The sequence below is a fragment of the Elephas maximus genome, chromosome 4 (genome assembly GCF_024166365.1).
Source record: "Elephas maximus indicus isolate mEleMax1 chromosome 4, mEleMax1 primary haplotype, whole genome shotgun sequence".
In the NCBI taxonomy this organism is placed as follows: Eukaryota; Metazoa; Chordata; class Mammalia; order Proboscidea; family Elephantidae; genus Elephas; species Elephas maximus.
This window is the reverse complement of record NC_064822.1, coordinates 101,522,877-101,545,241: the sequence shown is the minus strand read 5'-3', so window position 1 is coordinate 101,545,241 and position 22,365 is coordinate 101,522,877. Positions and strand designations below refer to the sequence as shown.

Sequence of the window (22,365 nt, the reverse complement as noted above, 5' to 3'; positions counted from 1 at the left end):
GCATTCTTTAGTCAATCCAAGATGATAGCAGTTTAGACAGTGGGCTGTCTGAGACTTTGTGTTCCCCTCAAGGAGATCACAGAGGACTAAAGTGACATTCATTTTGGCAAAGCCAGAGTGATGTGTAGTCTACTCAGCTCTGCCCTACAATTGTCCCCTCTTTCTCTGGCCCATGCCTTTTGTTGCCAGACCCTTGCCCAAGTTACAGACACCAAAACAGATACTCTCAAATGTTACGGATTAAATCGTGTCACCCCAAAATGTTTGTCGATTTGGCTAGGCCATGATTCCCATCATTGTGTGGTTGTCCACCATTTTGTGATCTAATGTGATTATCCTATGTGTTGTAAATCCTAACCTCTATGATGTTAATAAGTCGGGATTAGAGGCAGTTATGTTAATAATGCAGGATTCAATCTACAGGTTTAGGTTTTATCTTGAATCTATCTCTTTTGAGATATAAAAGAAAGAACTGAACAGAGAGGAGTGGGACTTCATGCCACCAAGAGTAAAGAACCAGAAGGGGAGCACATTCTTTGGACCCGGGATCCCTGCACTGAGAAGCTCCTAGGCCAGGGGAACATTGATGACAAGGACCTTCGCCCAGAGCTGACAGAGAGAGAAAGCCTTCCTCAGGAGCTGGCACCCTAATTCAAACCGCTAGGCTCCTAGACTGTGACAGAATAAATTTCTCTTTGTTAAAGCCGTCCACTTGTGGTATTTTTATTATAGCAGCACTAGATAACTAAGACACTCAGTATGGGTCATTCTGATTTATAACTAATGAGTATAAAACTTTGAAACTGTAGCTTCCCTGAAAACCACAGAGTTGGATTCAACACAAACCAAACAAACAAACAAAAAATGTTGATTCTGACTCATGGTGACCCCATGTGTCACAGAGTAGAACTTCTCCATAGGGTTTTCTTGGTTGTAATCTTTACAGAAGCAGATTGTCAGGCCTTTTCTTCCAAGGAAGAACACTGGGTGTGTTCGAACTGCCAACTTTTCAGTTGATAGATGAACACAAACCATTAGCACCTCCTGGGCATCTTGGATTTAACACAGAAACAGCATTACTACTGTTAGCAAAGGTCCACATGTAAGAACTAGAGAGCCAAATGGTTATTTTTGAAAAGAACTTGGAAGCCGTGCAAAATACATGGTGACCTTTCTTTCCATTTGAGAGATTAGATGCTCATCTTATTAAGAAGAAATGATGTCCTGAATGTCATGACTTCTTACAACTTTGATGTGCCTTTAGTGCAAAGCACACCACTTAGCTGTCACATTTTCCTTTTTAGCAATGTCAAGCTACCTCTTTATCATTAAATATGAACTGCCTGAAGTAATCAGAGCATTCATGGGACTTGAAGAAAATACTGGGTATGTCTTATATTCTCTATAGCACCAACTGATTCATTTTACTTGGCCTTTTCTGATCCTAATAGCCTTGTCTCTCTTTGTCTTCTAGAGAATGGTACCTCAATGGCAACTACCTCGTCATATTTGTGTCTATAGGAATCATTCTTCCGCTTTCTCTTCTTAAAAATTTAGGTACAGTTATTTTTTTTAACTGAAAGTATTTTTTATTTGCATTTCATATTCTAGTAGGTAAGCTGACTGTAGATGCCATATTCACCTTCCAGAACTTTTCTGCTAACTCCTAGGTTACCTTGGTTATACCAGTGGATTTTCTCTTACCTGCATGGTGTTTTTTGTCGGTGTGGTAAGTGATTTATTGACCTGATCCTTGTAGCTTCATGAAGCATGAGATGCTTTTAATATCTGATTTAGTGCCTTCATTTTTGTTCAAGCTCTTCAATAGCATGAAATAGTTCTTGCATCAATCGCAATTTTCTTTTGTTCTAGTTTGGAATGTGAAATGAGCAGTCATGAGTTTAAAAATAGTTGCGCTAGAATGTCAAGGCTGCTGCTAATGGTATGTTCTAGGCACAATGGGTATATATTTGGAAAAAAAATGAAAACTTCAAGCGGGAACATGACCTTAATCCAGTATTTAGAGGGTGGAAGGAGTGAAGAGTCCCAAAAGGTGAGTGAGTAGCCTATTTAAAAAAAAGCTAGTTGCCATCGAGTTGACTCCGACTTATGGTGACCTCATGTGTCACTGTCCTCCAAGCAGTTTTTAGTGGCTGATTTTCAGAAGTAGATCGCTAGGTCTTTCTTCTAAGGTGCCTCTAGGAATAGGCTGTATAATTAGCCTTAACTGCGTGAATCAGCCGTGTTCTCTTACACATTCTACTCACAAAGAGAGAGCAACCACGGTGGAATTAAAGAAAAAAGTCTTCCCCAAAAAGGGGGGCAGCTTTTTCAGTATTATGGATGTCAAAATTAAAACATTTCCCCAAAGAAGAAAGCAGCAATGCTATTTCAGTAATTGATCATTACTATTTTTTGGTGACTCATGTCATCATTAGTTTGAAGAAATATAAGATACGCAATGGGGCAGGAAAATGGTTGTCTTTCTCATGGAAGGGGATAAAAGAGGGCTGGGTTGGATTCATGCGAAGAACTGTCCTGCTGACTCTAAGGGCCTGGTAGTTCCAACCCTATCATTCCCTTCCTTGGAACAGAGGCTAGGGGAAGACACCTCCTTTATACATTAGTCTAAAATGAATCCCCACTCTGAATAAGCCTCAAATGTAGATTTTTGCTTATTTTTCCTCAAAGGGCTGAGTTTTTTTCTTTTTTTTTTTTTAATGTCTGGGTTTAGGTGATTTACAAGAAATTCCAAACACCTTGCCCTCTGCCTCTTCTGGATCACAATGTTGGAAATCTGACATTCAACAGTACACTTTCCATGCATGTTGTGATGTTACCCAACAACTCTGAGGGTACTGGGGTGAACTTCATGATGGATTACACCCACCAGAATCCTGCAGAGCTGGACAAGAACCAAGCCAAGGGCTCTCTTCATGGCAGTGGAGTAGAATACGAAGCCCATAATGATGACAAGTGTCAACCAAAGTATTTTGTATTCAACTCTCGGGTGAGTAAAGGCGTAAGCCTCTAGTGAGCCTAGTGGCCTCTGAGTTTTTATTTCACAAGCTGAGGTGGCCAGGGGTTGCCATCTGTGCTGGAATGCTAAACATGCGGTGTTGTCTTTGTTTTTCAGACGGCCTATACAATTCCTATCCTAGCATTTGCTTTTGTATGCCACCCTGAAGTCCTTCCCATCTACAGTGAACTTAAAGAGTAAGGCAGCCATCATTTTAGCATTCTAATTTGTTTTCAAAGTGTGCTGATATGTTAAAGGTACTTTATGCAGAAGCATGGTTTATAGCTTTCTCTTGAGAGAAAGTTTGTGCTACCACCACTCCTCAGTAGTGTGCTTTAACCAATACAGTAGGAATCAGCCACTCAGTGCACTACCTTCCTGCTTTCTTCTTGCCTATTCCTCTACCCTAATGGTTCACAGCAGGTGGAGGGGGAGCCTACAGCAGTAGTGGTTTTTGCAGGTGTGGGAAATTCGAATTTTGGTGGGAAGCAGTGATGTTACCAGACCCTCAAGTGATGACACCCATGAAGACCACAAATTAGTGTTAGGGCGACCTTGCCCAAGCTATTGATGCCACTTGTGGTCACTTCCTAACCCTTGTCTAGAAGGCGTTTACCATGAGAGATGGGGCAACATCTGCCTTCCTTGTCTCATCTGTAAAATGCAGACATTTGCTAGACAATCTTGTTTCTTCTACTTGCTAGTCCATGGCTCATTAATAATCTTTTCCGTTTAAGGTGGTTGACATCTACTTGGGGACAAAGTGGAGTCTGAGCCCATCTGTTGCAGCTCCTCTCTCTACACTTAGGGGAGGGTGTCACATCGTAGTTCTCAACTCCTTTAGCCCAGTCAATAACCCCAGTCTTCATTCTCACTACATAGCAGTAACTTTCCCCATAAATTCTGATCTACCTCATAAAAATTTTTTTTGGAACATTTTCAATTATTTTGATGCATTTGGTTTCCTTTGAAAACGCTGGTGGTGGTTACTCCAAAGGCTTGATGATTGACCTCGGGCAGCTGGTTGTCCCCTAGAATCGGTGTCCAGACACTGTCCAGGTGGCAATACCAGGCTTCCCGAAGTCTGAGCTCCTGGCAGTAGTGCTGTGCTGATTCTATTAGGCCCTTTTCCTCATTAAACTCATTCCACCATGAAATTCAAAAGCTTTCTATATTAGGAGCCAGGATGACCTTTATGTTAATTGCATTCTTAACTATTCAGCACACCAGCTTACTTATCGCCAAGAAGAACTGTCCCTCTTCTGGGGCAATGGTTGTTTCTAAGACAGAAGTAGTGTTTAAGAAAAATGGAAACAAACCCTCCACAGCTGTCTAAGACAAATTTAAATCAGCTATAAGTTTATGCGTTAGTGCTTTTATAAGACATACCTTCTTTCACTATTTAATTTTAATTTTAAAAAGTAATATTTTCATAAATTAAAAAACAAAAACAAAGGTGTGTTCTTTTCCCTTACAGTCGGTCCCGGAGGAAAATGCAAACAGTGTCAAATGTCTCCATCACCGGGATGCTCATCATGTACCTGCTTGCTGCCCTCTTTGGTTATCTAACCTTCTACGGTAGGTCTCTATCAGAGTTCCTCTCTACAAATCCTGGCTAGACTGACCATTAACTCAGGTAGCTATAATTCTTTCATTTACCCTCTCTAAGTAGCACGATCTAGAGATGATACCCACGCAATTAGTATGCTATTTTAGCTTTGTCACTTGACCTAAGGAAATGAGGTCTGAACCAGCCTGGCTAACAGGTTGCAACAATTTGTAAATTAACGCATCTTTTATTTAAAAAAAAAAAAAGTTTCTCAGATTATTTTCCTTCAGGGATAGACTGTAATTCTTTGGTTTGACCCCCTAGTCATCTCAGTATAGAAGCAATGAGAGTGAATACAATAGCGTGTTGTAAAACTCTTTTGGTGGAACAGCCACCTAACTGCCAGGCAAATGGTAGAAAAAGTACAAAGTCTTGGAGTTTAAACTTATTTCTTATTCATCAGTCAGGTCACATCCCGGCGGCTTGGAGCATTAGGCAAATTTTCTGGCTTATACTATTCTATTCTGTTATACTGAATGGCTCCCTAAAAAAAGAGAATTCCCTTAAATCTTGAAATTTGTTACCCCATCCCCTCACCAATGTGACTCTGGCTACATTTGATTGTGCCTGAAACATTTTCCCTCTGGCATTTTAACAGTACAGAAAAAGACTAGGATCATTATTTCCTTCCCCGAAGCATGGCCCGATAGACAAAGGTCAGGGAGTCAAACATTGATCTGATAGCATATGGTCACATAAATACATTTTATGTATAAACCTCTCTAACTTCTTGATTTTTAATTTTTTTCTGACTAGCTTAGTAAATTAAATTGATTGCATGACAAGGTGGAGGCGAAAACACCACTTGCATAGGTTTTATTCTACTTTGACTATTAACTAAGTACTTGCTTGCATAGTAGTTAAGTGCTACAGCTGCTAACCAAGAGGTCGGCAGTTTGAATCTGCCAGGCGCTCCTTGGAAACTCTATCGGGCAGCTCTACTCTGTCCTACAGGGTCGCTATAAGTTGGGATCCACTCCACGGCGGTGGGTGCTTTAGATTGGGCATTAACTCCTTACTGGTCCTGAGTTAATGAAACCCGTGGTCAATACTGTTGAAGGTATTTTCATCCCTTTTTGTCTGTTTTTTTAAAAATAATGTTTTATTTGTTTTTTTCAGTGAAAGTTTATACATCAGATTAGGTTCCCATTTGACAATTTCTGCACAAACTGTTCAGTGACGTTAGTTACATTTTTTCCAATGTGCCAACATTCTCCTTAATTGCATTCTGGTTATTCTGTTTTCAGGACTCCAGTTTCCCTGCTGCTTTATCTTCTCCTTTTTGCTTTAGAGTAATTGTTGGCCTTTTGGTCTCATATACATGGTTTTCTTTTCTTTTTTTTTTTTTAATGAAGCACCATACTTACGTTAATATTCTTTATTTTGTGTGCCAATCTGTTATTTTGCTAAAAGATGATCTCAGGGGATAGTTTTTCAAAGTGTAAAGACTATCTCAGGGTGATACTCTCAGAAAGTCCTTTAGTCTCAACTAGTCCAGTAAGTCTGGCCTTCTTAAGAACCTGAGTTCTGTTTCATGTTTTTCTCCCATCCTGTCAGGGTCCATCTCTTGTGGCCCTGATCAGAATGGTCGGTGGGAGTAGCTGGGCACCATCTAGTTCTTCTGGTCTCAAGGTAGATGAGGTCGTGGCTTTTGTAGCCTGCTAGCCCTGTTGACTAGTTTCTTCTCTGAGACTTTGGTTTACTTCTTCCTTTTTAACTAGTTTTGAAGGAAGTAGTGGGAAAATCAAACTATATCTGATTTCTTAAGTATTTCCTAGTTATTTGTGTCTGGAATCCTGAATGAATGTGTTTTCGAGGAGGGCAACATCTTAATCCTAGAGCAGTAAGATCCTGTAAAATCATATTAATTCATTCTTTCATGTTACTTATAGTTATTTTAATGAGTTTCACAAACAACAACAACAACAAAAAACCTGTTGCCATCGATTCTGACTCATAGCTACCTTACAGGACAGAGTAGAACTGCCCCATAGAGTTTCCAAGGAGTGCCTGGTGGATTTGAACTGCCAACCTTTTGGTTAGCAGCCAGCCATAGCATTTAACCACTATGCCACTAAGGTTTCCATGAGTTTCATAAGACAAGTAAAAACTTGAAAAAGTCCAAAAGTCTGTGTTTCAATGTTGTGATGGAGTCCTAACTGACTTGAAATTGCACTTGAAAGAGCTTTAGATATCGTTTGTCTTAGGGTTTCCATACTGAGTCCAGAGAACCTGCATCAGGGGTTGCTGGGCAGGTGGGAGCAGGGGTGGTGCGATATAAGGGAAAAGCTGGTGGGGTTTAGAGCTTTTACTCCCTTTAGCCAGAGCACCTCAGCCTCCCATTTGTTTTGTAAAGCTTCTGTGTAGCAGAAATAGATTTATCACAATGCAAATGAGCTAGAGACACACCTCAGCAAATTATAGTAGCTCCTGCAACTGTATAATCTTCGGGGCCTCTTTGTTCATTGAAACAAAGGTCAACAGCTAATAAACTCAGAGACAGAGTAACAGTGGAACTGTCTGGATTCCCAGGCCTGGGTCCTTTCCATTGCACTGTGCTTCCTCAGTGAGATGTTGCCATAGTTCACCAGTGCCAACTTGATAGCCACCTTCCATCTGTCTGTTTGTTGCACCGTAGTGGTTTGCATGTTGCTGTGATGCTGGAAGCTATGCCACAAGTATTTCAAATACCATCAGGGTGGCCCATGGTAGACAGATTTCAGCAGAGCTTCCGGACTAAGACAGATGTGGAAGAAACTCCAGATGACCTACTTCTGAAAATCAGCCAATGAAAACCCCATGGATCACAACAGAATATTGTCAGATATAGTGCTGGAAGAGAGCCCCCCAGGTTGGAAGGCTCTCAAAATACACAGTGGCCTCAAAAATGCACTTGAACAGACCAGTGATCTTGAAAATGGCACAGGACTGGGCAGCATTGTACACAGGGTCATCATGAGTCATAGCCAACTTGACAACACCAAGTGAACTCATTCGTTCCTTCTTCTTTGTAGGAGAAGTCGAAGATGAATTACTTCATGCTTACAGCAAAGTGTACACCTTTGACACTCCTCTCATCATGGTACGCATGGCAGTCCTCGTGGCAGTTACATTAACTGTGCCCATTGTCCTGTTCCCAGTAAGTACATAGAGCTTTGGTGAAAGAAACCTGCGTGACCCCATAGATTAGTATGTATATTCTGACCTAATGTGGATTTAAGTATAATGTGAGTTTTCTATGCCTGAGGAAATTATTATTTTTATATAGAATTTTGAAGCCACTTAAAATTTACTATGTAATGTGTAGGTATAACAACTATTTTAAGTGTTGATTATTTTAAAGTGTAAGAAAAAAAAAGATTTATTTTTATACTCAAATTCACAAAGCAGATCTGGAGCTCCTATCTAATGGATTAGTAAAAGAATAGGGATTCATATAACTTCTGCAGCTTGAAAGCCAAAACCACATTAACTTTCAAATCATATTGCCTTTTCACCACAGCTTTGAAGGCATTTCATATTTTTTCCAGTTTGTCGTGTTGCAATAACCCCCAAAGTCAGCCTTATTTACTCTGACGCCCTCAAGGCTAATAAGAAGGGGAGCCATGTTAAGTCAATTTCAGTAAATTACATACTAGAACCAAATTTCTCAAAAAAGAGTTACGTTATCCATCATATATCTCCTCTACCCTCCAAAACTGACACATGCCCTCTGCCAGACACATACTGGGATGGCCCCTTCTTGGCACTTGCCGTTGGCGTCAGTTTGTTCTGGGATCACAGAGGAAGACTGGCGGTGGAAACTTGAGCTGCGTCAGCTAAAACCACCACCTATGGATAAACATAGGTCTTCACCCTCCTGCCGACTCGTCTCCTTTCATAAACACTGAATTTACTCATTCATGTTGCGGGGGGGAAATAAACAACTCAGCAAACAGCACTGCCCTGTACAGAATGTTCCATACAGGGCCCAGCTTTTTTTGAGGACGACTTAGATAACGACACTGTAGTCACTTTAAATGCAGCTTGTGTGCTGAAGAATCTTTTTTTGCGACATTCTTTTTTCATGAGTGCATGAAACCAGATCCTTATTACTGTGGCGGCTAATATTTTACTTTTAAATAATGTCTTGCCTCTAATATGTCTGAACGTATTTTGAATGACACACAGCTTTAGCCTAAAATCAGCTCCGTCATGGATACGAGGCAGAAGACAGCTGTACACAGAAGCTGTACTCTAGGGTAGTATTTCCATTCAAACACCTTCACTGAGAAAAGAGTACCTGGACCCTTCCTTTTTATGGGAAAAGATATCGCTGACTAAATTTTGCTATATGGTAGGCACTCGCATCCTTGTTGAATCAAAGCATTTTATTAAAGAAATCCATTGTATGCTTCTGTATTGTTTTATTTCAAAACCCCAAGTGAGTACTTTTAAGCTATGGTCTCAAGAGACTGAGAATTGCCTGTAGTCACAGCTGGTTGTAACAGTTGAACTAATGCAGTGCTCATGCCATGACACTGGTGACTGCAGTTTTGACAATGGGAAGTAAAAGTGAGCCTTTCCTTTACTCATAAAGATTTCACCTCAACATTGAAAGCCTAGGTCTCCCATGAAGGAAACCAAAGACACAAGGGAAAGGTTAGTCCAAAGGACTAATGGAACATAACTACCACAGCCTTTACCAGACGGAGTCCAGCACAGCTAGCTACTACCACCAACTGCCGTGACAGGGATCACAAGAGAGAGGCCCAGACAGAGCTGGAGAAAAATATAACTCACACAAAAAAGACCAGACTTGCTGGTTTGACAGAGACTGGAGGAACCCCGAGAGTATGGCCCCCAGACACCCTTTTAACTCAGTACTGACATCACTCCTAAGGTTCACTGTTCAGCCAAAGATTAGACAGGTCCATAAAACAAACAATAATACACATAGCTCAACCATGTATACAAGACCAAATGGCCACACCAGCCCAGGGGCAAGGACAAGAAGGCAGGAGGGGGCAGGAAAGCTGGATGAATGGAAATGGGGAACCAAGGTCAAGAAGGGGAGAGTGTTGACATGTCATGGAGTTGGCAACCAATGTCACAAAACAGTGTGTGTATTAATTGTTTAATGAGAAGATAATTTGCTCTGTAAACCTTCACCTAAAGCCCAAGAGAGAGAAAGCAAGCCTAGGTCTCCCTGTAGAAATTCTTCCCCTGCCTGTCAGATAAAGTCCTTGTGTATATGTGACCTTCAGGAACAGCAAATGTTTGTAGCATCTCCCATTAGATGCCCATTAGAACCAAAAGGGAAGGAGCCCTGGTGGCACAACAGTTAAGTGCTCAGCTGCTAACCACAAAGTTAGTGGTTAGAACCCTCCAGAGGCTCTGCAGGAGAAAGTCTGGTGATCTGCTCCCTCTAGGCAGATTATAGCCTAGAAAACCCTGCGGGGCAGTTCTATCTATCACATCAGGTCTCTATAAGGCAAAACCAACTGATGGGAACTCTGGTGGCTTAGTGGTTAAGCGCTACAGTGGCTAACCAAAAAGTCAGCAGTTCAAATCCACCACGCACTTCTTGGAAACCCTGTGGGGCAGTTCTACTCTAATTCTTTGTGGGTAATCCACTCTACGACAATGGGTTTTTTTGTTTTTTTTTTTTAATAACAACTCAGTCTCATTGCTGTTGAATCAATTCCAACAAACAGCGACCCTATAGAACAGAGTAAAACTGCCCTCCATAGGGTTTCCAAAGCTGTAAGTCTTTACGGAAGCAGACTGCTACATTTTTCTCCCACAGAGCAGCTGGTGGATTCAAACTGCCAACCTTCTGGTTAGCAGCGGAATGCTTTAAGCACTGAACCACCAGTGCTCCTTCAAATAATGACAGAACCAAAATGGACCATTAGGACCAAAATTCAAGAAAATAACTAACTGCCGTTCTCACTATATATTATTAGTCAGCATTAGCATTTAAGAAACACTGTGCACATACTTCTGTCTTCACCCTAACGATGTTATATTAAAATGATCTGTATACATGCTTGCCCTCCCCACCTATAAAAAAACTCATTGCTGTCGAATCGATTCCAACTCATAGGACAGAGTAGAACTGCCCATTGGGCTTCCAAGGCTGTAACCTTTACAGAAACAGGTTGCCACATTTTTTCCCCTGTAGAGCAGCTAGTGGGTTCGAAGTGCCGACCTTGGGTTGCTAACCTATGAGTGGTTAGCAACCAATCTCTTAGCCACTACGCTACCAGGGCTCCTTCTCTGCCTTCCCCATGGGTTGTAAGTCCCTGGAGGTGAGCAGTGTGTACACTGATGAGCTCAACAATGTTTGCCAAGAAAAATGGTCTCCAATGAATCTTGCCTTTTTCTGAAATGCATAAACTGCCTTTTCTAGAAAAAGCACAGGATATTTTGCTTTTGGGCACTTTCCATAAACCACTGTTTTCTTGAGGATCAGGGCTGAATGAACCAAGCCTCCCTGCATGGTAATGGATGCACAGAGTTGCTGACTTAAAATGTGTCTGGTCTCCTGGTCCCAGTCAAATCCTACAAACCTAAATGCAGACACTTTTTCACCAGAGTGATAGAAGTATTAATGGTGTTTTTGTTTGCTTGCTTCTTACAATTTAAAGGCAAAAATTTCAACGTGTGCCAGCGTGGTTCTCATGAAAGGTTTGTTTTTTTAATTAGGAAACTCATGACCAATAAGAAGTTTACTTACTTTGCCTTTATATTCCACAAAAGAACAGTAAAACAAAACCTAACTGGGATTAAAATCTATCCGTTTTAGGTCTTATTTTGTTTCCCCCTCTTTCAACAAATAACTGGGCTCTCTTAGGACCCAAGAAGGGATGACTGGGTTTGATTTCTTCTTCTTCTTCTTTTTTTTTTTTTTTTGCCTTTTGATAACTCCATTTATCATCTTATCTCCAATTAGGTTAATTTTTTCCTTCTTACTAAAAGACACATAGAAACTGCCTGTAATGTTTGTTGAACAAATGAATAAATGAAGTGAATTAAGAATTTACACTTTTCACTAACAGTCCAATATTTCTCTTCTCTTTCTTTGTAGGATGGGGCTGATACGGGGTGGGGGTGTCTATTAGGGGGCTGTGCCCCCTTCCCAAGAACTGATTATTGCCATTTTCAGCTCATGCTTCCCTCCATGCAGTAAAGTTCCCACATCACCATGAAACACAGAAAAACAAATCATCCTGACAGGTTTATCATGAACACACAGACTCAGATTCCACCTGCCACACCTTAAAAATAGAGATCACATCTGGGGTCCTCTAGCTCACTCCATTTCGTTTTACCACGGTTAAATCATTCTTTGCACTTTTGTTGCCTTCCCATCTCCTCCTTTGAAGCGTATGTAGATATAGGTATAGGAATTGGGCAGATGTTGCTGTGAATTGAATAGAGGAGTGATCCCAGGTATTCCCAACACCCTTACCCAAAGCAGTCCTACAAAGTGAAACTGTGATTCACTTCTAAGCAATGGGATACCTGGTTTTGTTTTGTTTTAAGAATTTAGAGCCAAGGCTTCCACTTTCTCCTCCGCTTCCATAGTTCTGCCCCTCACATTGGGTCCCCACGTCAGAATACACCACCTCCTGACAGGCTCCTATTCAGGGCACTCTCTGGAAACAGCAGTGTTTTCTTTATGGCTACATAGAACCTTCCCCAGAAGCATGCTGGGCTTCTGCAGTGGCCTCACTGGGTACTTCCCTCACCCATAGCACCTGACCCACATTCCCAGGTTCTTATAAGTGTCAGTAGAGAAAAGGGTACCTAGCAAAGTCAGAGAGGGCAGTGCTTTATGGGTAATAAGCCAGAGTTGCTGCTGTCCTGACACAGGTAAATAGAACTGCCGAGGACCTTTCGATCCCAGGGTCACCCCGCAGGGCAGCATTTTAACATGGCATGTCCAGCAAGTTTCCTTCTGATTCTTTTCCACCACCACCAGGCTGTTGTTGTCGTGTGCCATCGTAGCAACCCTATAGGACAGAGTAGAACTGCCTTCTAGGGTTTCCTAGGTTGTAGTCTTTACTCCATGGCAACAGGTTTAATCTTTATGGGTGCAGATCACCAGGTCTTTTCTCCTCCAGCCTACCTTCTCCAATTCCCTGATGCCCTCTCCAGGAATGAATTGGTAACTCTGTACGCCTTGCATTCTGTTTGGGGTTTTGTTACTCCTTATTCACTGGGAGGAGCAAGCTTCTTTTATGGGAACAATTACTGCAAATACTGCGACAATTTCTACCTATTACTCCTGTAAATTTTCTGTATTCTAACATTATCAGGCCCAACCTTAGTCTTTCTGGGAGTCACGAAACCTTAGAAAGCCACGTTTACACTCAGAGGCCCCAGCACGTGTAGGAGTGCCTGTACTCAACTTATTGAACTGAACGCACAATTTTAACAAAGGATTTTTTTTTTTAAGCATATAGTTGTAACCTCTGACACAGTCTTTTAAAGATAATAGAAACACCGCATTTGAACAGGTTTAACACTTTCAGAAAAAATAAATCCGTAAGAATTATGTGTCAAAGAAAGCTAATTTAAGCCGACCAAGTAGACCAGCTGAAAAAAAAACCAATATTAAATAAACACTCACTTCACTGAAGGTCACAGGCGGGATTTATAAGCTGCTGAGGAAAACAAACACAAACCATTTGCTTTCCTCACCCTCCTTTTCAGAATAAGCTTCATAATTTTCACTAACCCGATTTTTAAAATCCTCTACAGAGTCACTCCTAAAGCATTGCCAGAAACTGCCTGGTTTGCCATTGTCGAAATGAAATTTCCTTTTAAACCTAAACAGATGGCTTTCATTTTTGGTGGAATGGTATGAAAGGAATCCCACATTAGAAACTGCAAGCAATTCAGCTCGGATTTTCTGTCGATCATACATGTGTTTCAAAATATTGTTTACATTTTCTCTTTTAAATGAGTTCCCATCTCCACGCCATTAAGAGACTCCGGAGCTAAACATTCAAAGTGAAAATCAATCCCAGCATTTTTAAAAATGGGACGGCCGAGCTTCACTGAAGTATTCGCTGAAAAGCCAGTGGACTCATTCCACTAAGTCAAAGTGTTCTCTAAAATATTCAGAAGATAAGAGTATTTTCAGTTTTGTTCAGCTGTTCAAACATACGCAGCACCCCCTCCCTTGACCCACAAGTATCTCTTTATCAAGTTACAGCCAAGTAACTCGAGCAGCTGCTGCACATGGAGGCGCTCTTGACCTTTCGCCTACTTACTTCAGCTGATGAAATAGGGATGAAATCTGTCAAGGATTCTGAGGGGAAGGAAAAGAGTCTTGCTGTTCAATTTAACTCAGCATTTACTGAGCGTCTGCTATGTGCAGGACACTAAATGAGACATTCCGAGGGATATTAAGATTACTAGGTCCTGTTCCTTGCCTTTTGTGGATTTATAATCTATTGGTTAAAAAAAAAAAAAAAATTTTTTTTGTGGGGGGAGGAAAAAAGGAGTAAACACAAAAAAGATTGTGTTTTTTACAATACCAGATGATAAAAATGTTACCTAAAATGCAAAATTAAGAAAAACTTAGGCTTGCAAAAATTCCTTTCACAAAATGTGTAAATCAATCCAGCGCTTGCCCTTACTATTTCATCTGGTCTGAGGAGACACGAACAGAGATCAACAGGGCTTTTACTATGTCTCATCTATATATTTTATCTCTTTCTGACTGAGATTATTTTTAACAAAAAATTATGAAAACAGACAAAATGAGCACAAGATGTATCAACGAAAAATGATGGCTAAGAGCTCGGCTGCTAACCAAAAGGTTGGCAGTTCGAATCCACCTGCTGCTCCTTGGAAACCCAATGGGGCAGTTCTACTCTGTCCTATAGAGTCTCTGAGTCAGAATCGGCTCCACTGCAATGGGCTTGGCTTTGGGTTTTTTGAACTCAAACATTAAAAAAAAAAAAAAATTAAAACGATCAAAATCTTCTCTTTAGGTAAAAGGAAAAAGAAAATGATTTAGAGGGATGAGAATGTTTGAAATACTAATTAAAGTCAAGAAATAAAGAAGTGATCTTGCCTTTGAACTTTCTCATTGCAGATTCGTACATCAGTGACCACACTGTTATTTCCCAAAAGACCCTTCAGCTGGATAAGACATTTCTTGATTGCTGCCATAATTATCGCACTTAATAATATTCAGGTCATACTTGTCCCAACCATAAAAGACATCTTTGGATTCATAGGTAAGTTCAGAAAGGCTTTTATTTAATCAACTCAAGCTGCCAAAAAACCCAAAACCAAACCCATTGCCACTGAGTCCATTCCGACTCATAGTGATCCTATAGGACTGGGTAGAACTGCCCTCTAGGGTTTCCAAGGAGTGGCTGGTGGATTCACACTGCGGCGCTTTTAGTTAACAGTCGAGCTCTTAACCACTAACCACCAGGCTCCAACTCAAGCTTAAAAAAAAAAATAACCAAACCCGTTGCCATGGAGTTGATTCCAACTTATAGTGAGCCCATAGGACAGAGTAGAACTGCCCCATAAGGTTTCCAAGGAGTGGCTGGTGAATTTGAACAGCCAACCTTTTGTTTAGTAACCAAACGCTTAACCACAGCACCACCAGGGCCCCACCTTAACTCAGTCTTCTACCCTACCAACTACCCACTTCCGTCAAGTCCAATTCATAGCGCCCCTGTAGGACAGAGTAGAGCTGCCCCATAGGGTTTCCAAGGAATGGCTGGTGGGTTTGAACTGCAGATCTTTTGTCTAGCAGCCGAGCTCTTAACGACTGCACCACCAGGGCTCCTAAGTCAAGCTTATACCTTCTTAAATGGCATGGGCAGAGCAGGCTCAGGAGATTCCCATTAGCCCCACCCAGCACCAGCCCCAAGTTTACCACCCTCCCAAGTGACATTGGAAGTTACTCATTCACAGGGTCAGAAAATGTTCACACTAGAAACTACCTTATAGGCCATCTGTAAGGTCAGGCTATTTAGGGTTTCTGACAGAGGAGGAAACTAACCCGGTGGAAGGGAAGTCACATACCTTCTGATGAATCGAAAAATTGTACTTAGGTCTTAGCTTTTGTCACCAAGAGTCAGGAACATAGGTTTTTACCTACAGGAACCTCTCTCAAGTCTATGAGTATCAGCTGAGCATTAAGGGTTTTCTTCAGAGGAGGAGGATGATTTTGTAAAGCATGATATTTCCCTTAACTGTGTGACCTGTTAACATATTTAATGTTTCATCCTACTGACTGAAGGGTTACTCACATTTGAAGTATAATATAAACTTGGAAAAATCAGGTGGCTGCTAAGGGCATGTGATTAATTCAGCCTCTGTAGTATTGACGCAGTGGCTGCAACAATGGGCTCGAGCATGATTGTGAGGATGACACAGCACCTGGCAGTGTTTTGTTCTGGTGTACATAAGGTCGCTACGAGTCGGAACTCACTGGATAGCACCTAACAACAACAAGATGTATTTATATTACTACCAGTACAGGTGCAGCCCAGGTGCTGACTCATGACGACCCCATGTGTTTCAGAGTAGAACTGCACTTCATAGGGTTTTCAATGGCTGTGACCTTTCAGAAATGGAGCCCTGGCGGCACAGTGGTTAAAGTGATCAACTGCTAACCAAAAGGTTGGCAGTTCAAAACCACCAGCAGCTCCATAGAAGAAAGATGTGTCAGCCTGCTTCCATAAAGATTTACAGCCTTGGAAAACCCTGTGAGGTTGCTATGAGTTGGAATCGACTTGGCAGCAGTGGGCTTGGGGTTTTCTTTGTTTGTTTTTTTGACCTTTCAGAAGTAGGTCACCAGGCTATTATTCTGAGGCACCTTTGGATGTAATCCCCTATAATTTTTTTATTACATTCAGTTTTTTTATTATTTATTATATGTTATGTATAGTTATTATGCAGCTATCACATTAGGTACATTATAATTTTTTTTTTAATAAACATGTCTTTTCTGGAAAAGCAACCAAGATAAATAAGCCTATGAGATTTAAATGTGTGCTTTTCGTGCTGAGAAGAATAGGGTAGCTTTCCACTTGGTTTCTTTTGAAGTGCGTTCCTTGCCCACCTGCCTTGCTGTGTAAGACAGTGACCTGTGTTTCTCTCCTCAGGGGCTTCTTCCGCCACAATGCTGATTTTCATCCTTCCAGCAGCTTTTTATATTAGACTTGTAAAGAAAGAATCTCTTAGGTCACCCCAAAAGATCGGGGTAAGTAAGGCTTTCTATCTCCCCCATTATAAAATGGTGCTCTTCCACTACTTAGCATAAACAAGAAAATACATGTTTCAGAAAGATGAATTGATAAGAACCAAAATCAGAGATATGCTGGAACTCTCTGGTGGAGAGAAAGGGGGGTGAATTTCTGGTGCAGAGATGATTCCTGGATTCCACCTCTTCAAGTATCAAAGATACTGCGTTGAGTCCTCCCTAGGTGTCAGACGCTCACATGGGCACAGCAGTTTGCACCGCCAAGTGCAAACCGCACAAACCGCGCGAGAAGGAATTAGGCTCCCTAGCAGTGTTAAGAAATTACTCCGATATTTTGGTCATGCTATTTAGGTTTGCAAGGCCAAAGAGAAGACTTTGCTTTTGTTTTCCCCTCCGTAGAGCCCTGCCGTCCCCTGGAGAGAACATTCCTCAGTCTGTGGACTGAGATCTAGAACTATTCATTTTCCAGTTAACCTCTTTAGATATCAAGTATAATCTTACTAGAGAGCACGTATTTCTTTTCCATAAACTACAGAAACACGTACTAGAAATAATTGTGTGTTTTTCCAATAACTAAATATTATCAATAGCTACTTAATAAAGTCTTACATTAAGGCCTGAAAAGACTACTTCTTACTGAGTTACCCTGAATTTTTTACTGGGAGTCATTTGCCTCCCAGGGTTGTTCAGAAACTTCAGGACTGTGTGTATCGAGGATCCCCCATCATCTTACCAGGGCTGAGCCTCTTCCCCCAATATCCACTCTCTGTAGTCAGTCTTGCTTGGACTTTTACAGCTTTGTGACCTTGGCCTTTTGGAGCCACTTTCAGTTTGATCAGACGTAAAACAAGTAAAATTATCTCCTGGATACTTTCTAGTGAGAAAAACTTTAGCTGCTGCTTCCTCAGATATTTCAGCAGGAGATTGATCTGTGTGTTAATATAGAAGGCCCCTTTTAGTGTTAAAATTCTCAGATATGTTTATTTTCTTTAATATAATAATTATTAATATAAATATTATGTGTTCATTGTGGAAATGTTTTAATTATGCAATAAAAAAAAAAAGACCTACAGGGAAAAACCACAATAACCCATGCCTACCATCCAGAGACATCAGTGTGTATATATGTGTATGTTATATATTATATGGTGTATATGTATACATCTGGGATGTATATATGTATACATATGTATGTATATTATGTGTCTATGTATATACACAGACACACACACATATACTTTAGGTCTTTTTTTTCCAAGGAATATGCTGCATATATTAGGCTTTTGTTTTTGTTTGCTTTGTAAAATTGGTATCATATAATTCATACTATTTTTTATGACCTGCTCTTTTTTGCCTAGAAAATGGCAATCATTTCCTATGTCATTAAATATTTTCTTCTATCACTCGATATTTAATCATCACAGGATATTCCATCATTTTGATTTACCATAATCAGCCATTAACATATTGCTGAATGTTTAGGTTATATCTGTCCACTGTATTCTCCATCCTTCCCCAACTAGGGTTCCTAACTGACAGATGTGTTAGGTGTGGACATCTGGGCTATAAGATTAATGCAGTTCAATATGCAGATCAGTTTGCTGCCTTACTTAAACAACATATCAAAGCAAACTGTGCTAAGCGAATATGGTTTCTCCCTTCCTCTGTGTTCCCTAACAAGTTTTCTGTGAATTCCAGGCTTTAATTTTCCTGGTGATTGGAATCATTTTCATGATTGGAAGCATGGCCCTCATTATAATGGACTGGATATACAATCCTCCCAATTCCAAGCATCATTAACCCAAAGAAAAAATACTTTTTTCTACTGGAAATGGTTGCGAGTTATGCTCCAAAAGACATTTGAGTTATCTTGGTTGGAATGTTATTGGTAGGAAATAACAGGAAGATTCCAAAGACGTTTACTAGTAATATCACCAGGCACTGCGGAAGAGAAAACCATCTTTTTTTTTTTTTTATCAAGAATGGCTGTTTGTGTGTTCAAAATCTGTGGTGCACATTTCTACCCAGGTTTTCCCAAAGCTGTGTGAGATGATCAAGGTGTGTTTTTGCTGCTGGTCAAGCAGAATAAGGGTAGCTGCATGTAATGGTCATTAGATAATCCTCTCCTCCCCCTCCAAAAAAAAAAAAAAAAGGTACCAAATGCTTGTACTCTCGGAACACCAAACAAAAATGCCCTGGTGGCAAAGCTATCACCACTTAATGGCACGCCTGATGGGCTGCCCCATGACGTACATGAGTGATCAGACACTATCTAGAGCATCTCATTATCAACAGTAAAGAAATGTTTTCTCTATCCTGTCTGACATTGAATTAGCCACTTTTTCATTCAGTGGATTTTTTTTTAAGTGCTAAAGCATCTTACTAAATAGAGAGGGGCTTGATTTAAATTACAGAGCAACCAAAAAATGCTAATAGCGAAACCGCCTGTTCTGAAAGCATCTGCTTCTTCACGTTGTTCCTACTCCTCTTGCCCTCCTTGTTTTCACTGAACAACGCTCTCCCTCCCGTCTTCCAGCCTCATTTAGAATTTTTAGAAGACCACGATTCATGTGGAGATACACTACCCAGTATTGTTTGCTACATTTTTATTTGATAACCATTCAGTGCGGGAAACTGTGATTTGCTATATGTTCATGTATATAATCGTATTCTGTAGTCATCAGAATTTTAATGTATGGTACATTTGATTTTTTTTTTTTTACATGTGTAGTTTTTTTCTCCTCACAGTCAAAACATTTACGTTATTGGGGGTGGGAGCAGGGAACTTTCCTGTTGGCAGGCTCAAAAATCCATTTGTATGTGTCTGTCTAGTGGGGATATTTTAAAATTGAAACCTAAGTTATATATAGTTCGGTAATGCTCTTCTTCAATGTTTACAATAACACCATAATCATCTACAAGAAAATAAGTCCCTTATTTGCAAATAGTTATCAATACTAAGCTTATTCTTTTCATTTGTTGTTGTTGGGTGCCGTTGAGTCAATTCCAACCCATAGGGACCCCATGTGACAGAATAGAATTGCCCCATAGGGTTTTCTTGGCTGTAATCTTTAGGGAAGCAGATAGGCAGGTCTTTCTCCCACAGAACAGCTAGGTGGGTTCAAACGCATCGCCAGCCTGTTGGTTAGCAGCTAAGCATTTAACCATTGTGTCATCAGGGCTCCTTTCTTTTCATTTAACTGTTGCCTTGGAGTCTACCTGGGCTCAGAGGAGCTGCCCTATAGGAGAGAGTAGAACTGCCCCCATAGGGTTCCCAAGGCTGTAATCTCTGTGGAAGCAGACTGCCACATCTTTCTTTTGTGGAGCAGCTGGAGGGTTCGAACTGCCGACATTTCGGTTAGCAGCTGAGTGCTTAACCACTGTGCCACTAGCCCTTCCTTTTCATACATCGTGCCTATAATAGGATTTAATGCATTTTTAACTTGCACGGGTGTTCACTAACATTCACCTGCCATTTAATACAATGTCGACTGATTCTCCATAAAAATAAAAGTGTTAACACTACAAAGAAATACAAGCTACCATTCTTGCTCACTTCTATAACATACACAAAATGGATTTAAAAATTACTATTCACTGCCTGGAGGTTTTAGAGGTTGCTATATATTTTTTTTCCATCAGTGGCAAGAACATTTATTGTATATTTTACATTTTGGCAAAGCCAAGTTTGATAATAAACTCTTACTAAATCATATTTTAAGTTTTTCTAAAATGTGACTAAGAAAATATTCACTTGTTTTATGTATTATTTTCAAGAGGCATAATACTGTAAAATGGCACACTTTGTCACAGAAATTGAGCATTGCTAGAAGCTATCATAACTTTTAAGTTACTATTAGTGGAAAAAATTTGCTGAATGACATTTTTAAGATATATACCCATTGTCATTCATCTGAAGAGTGTATCAAAATAGTTGAAAGTGGAGAAAAGTACCTTCTGTTAGAAAAATGTTTAATTTGAACATATTTAAATGTAAATATCAAAGATTAATAAAAAAATTGGAAAACTAAAATTTGTATATATTTTAAAAGCTTTACATTCGAAATGACTAACTTGAAAATATCAACATGTATAATTATATTAATATTCAAAAGCAATACTACAGTGCCAAATAATAAAGCATCATTTTTCTCATGGCCATTATCAGATTAGAGTTCATATAAACTGCAGGGCAGACATACATATGGTATCATGTGCTAGTTAATTTAACCCCATTTGTAAACAGAAGAAAATTTTATTTTCTTATTTCATTTATAAGATGGTTCAATGTATTGGGAGGCTTTTTTTTTTTTTTTATTACAGAAAGTGTACGTTGGTATATAATAAATGAACTTTTCAAATGACTATGATGTGATTTTCTTTCTACTGTTGAAAGGATTGTGAATTATTTGTACGTGAAACAAAATATTAAATTTGACTATTCTTTCTTATTATATTGGTATATGTTCCATTTTCATTGTTAATCTTGACATCTAACTAATATATATAGCTGTCAAGAAAATAGCTGCCATCTTATCTTGGCAAAATAAACATCTAGTCCTAAATAATTTTTATTTTATATCACATGTATATACCTCCTAGAATGAGTATAGGGGAAAGGAATCTCTTTATGATTAATTAGAGAGAACTCATTTAGGGTGGGAAGTGAAAGAATAAAAAAGAAACATGGGCATAAATAAAGATGGGAAATGTGGAAGAAGGGAAAGCAACATGAGAATGTTAAGAACTGGGTAGAAATGGACTATTCATGGGATTGACGGGTCATGTGGTAAGTGTATGCTTAATTTAATAGAAACTGCTGAACAATTCTCCAAACTCAGTGTACAATTTTCATGTCAATTAGTAATATATAAGAGTTCCAGTTCCTCCACATCTTCACCAACATTTGGTATGATCTTTTGTATTTTAGCCTTTCTAGTGGGTATGAAGGAAACCCTGGTGGCGTAGTGATTAAGAGCTATGGCTGTTAACAAAAAGGCCGGCAGTTTGGATCCACCAGGTGCTCCTTGGAAACCCTATGGCGCAGTTCTATTCTGTCCTTTAGGGTCACTGTGAGTCAGAATTGACTTGACAGCAACAGGTTTGGTTTGGTTTTGGTTTTAGTGGGTTTTTTGTGGTTTTAATTTCCATTTTTCTCATAACTACCGATGTTGAAAACTTTCTCACGAATATCTTCTTTTGTGAAACGTCTGTTCAAGTGTTTTTGCCCATTTTTAGAATTATTGTGAGGTGCCGTTGAGTTGGTTCCCACTCGTAGCAACCCTGTATATAACAGAATGAAACACTGCCCTGTCCTGCATCATCCTCACAATTGTTGCTATGTTTGAGCCCATTGTTGCAGCCAGTGTATCAGGTTGTTAATGAGTCTTTCGCCAATCCAGATGCCATGTTCTTCTTCATGTTTTTAGAATTAGATTGTCTTTCCTTGTAGATTTGTAGTAGTTCTTCGTATATTAGGGATACTTTATATATTTGCGACAAATTTCT

The 22,365-nt window shown here is 39.9% G+C and overlaps 1 protein-coding gene across 3 annotated transcripts in view; it reads left to right on the top strand.

The window, feature by feature from the left end:
• Nucleotides 1–20,532, top strand: part of SLC38A4 (solute carrier family 38 member 4) — a 92,793-nt gene extending 72,261 nt beyond the window's left edge. For 2 of the 3 annotated variants that reach the window (XM_049882911.1, XM_049882910.1), the window contains exons 7-16: nt 1,305–1,386; nt 1,475–1,557; nt 1,671–1,729; nt 2,735–3,010; nt 3,137–3,216; nt 4,476–4,597; nt 7,643–7,767; nt 14,725–14,869; nt 16,760–16,857; nt 18,556–20,532. In XM_049882911.1, coding sequence (XP_049738868.1) covers nt 1,305–1,386; nt 1,475–1,557; nt 1,671–1,729; nt 2,735–3,010; nt 3,137–3,216; nt 4,476–4,597; nt 7,643–7,767; nt 14,725–14,869; nt 16,760–16,857; nt 18,556–18,657 — 1,172 coding nt within the window. In that variant the 3' untranslated portion in view covers nt 18,658–20,532. The remainder of the gene's footprint in view (nt 1–1,304; nt 1,387–1,474; nt 1,558–1,670; nt 1,730–2,734; nt 3,011–3,136; nt 3,217–4,475; nt 4,598–7,642; nt 7,768–14,724; nt 14,870–16,759; nt 16,858–18,555) is intronic. The other variant, XM_049882912.1, reaches the window with a different exon arrangement.
• Nucleotides 20,533–22,365: the final 1,833 nt, after the last annotated feature.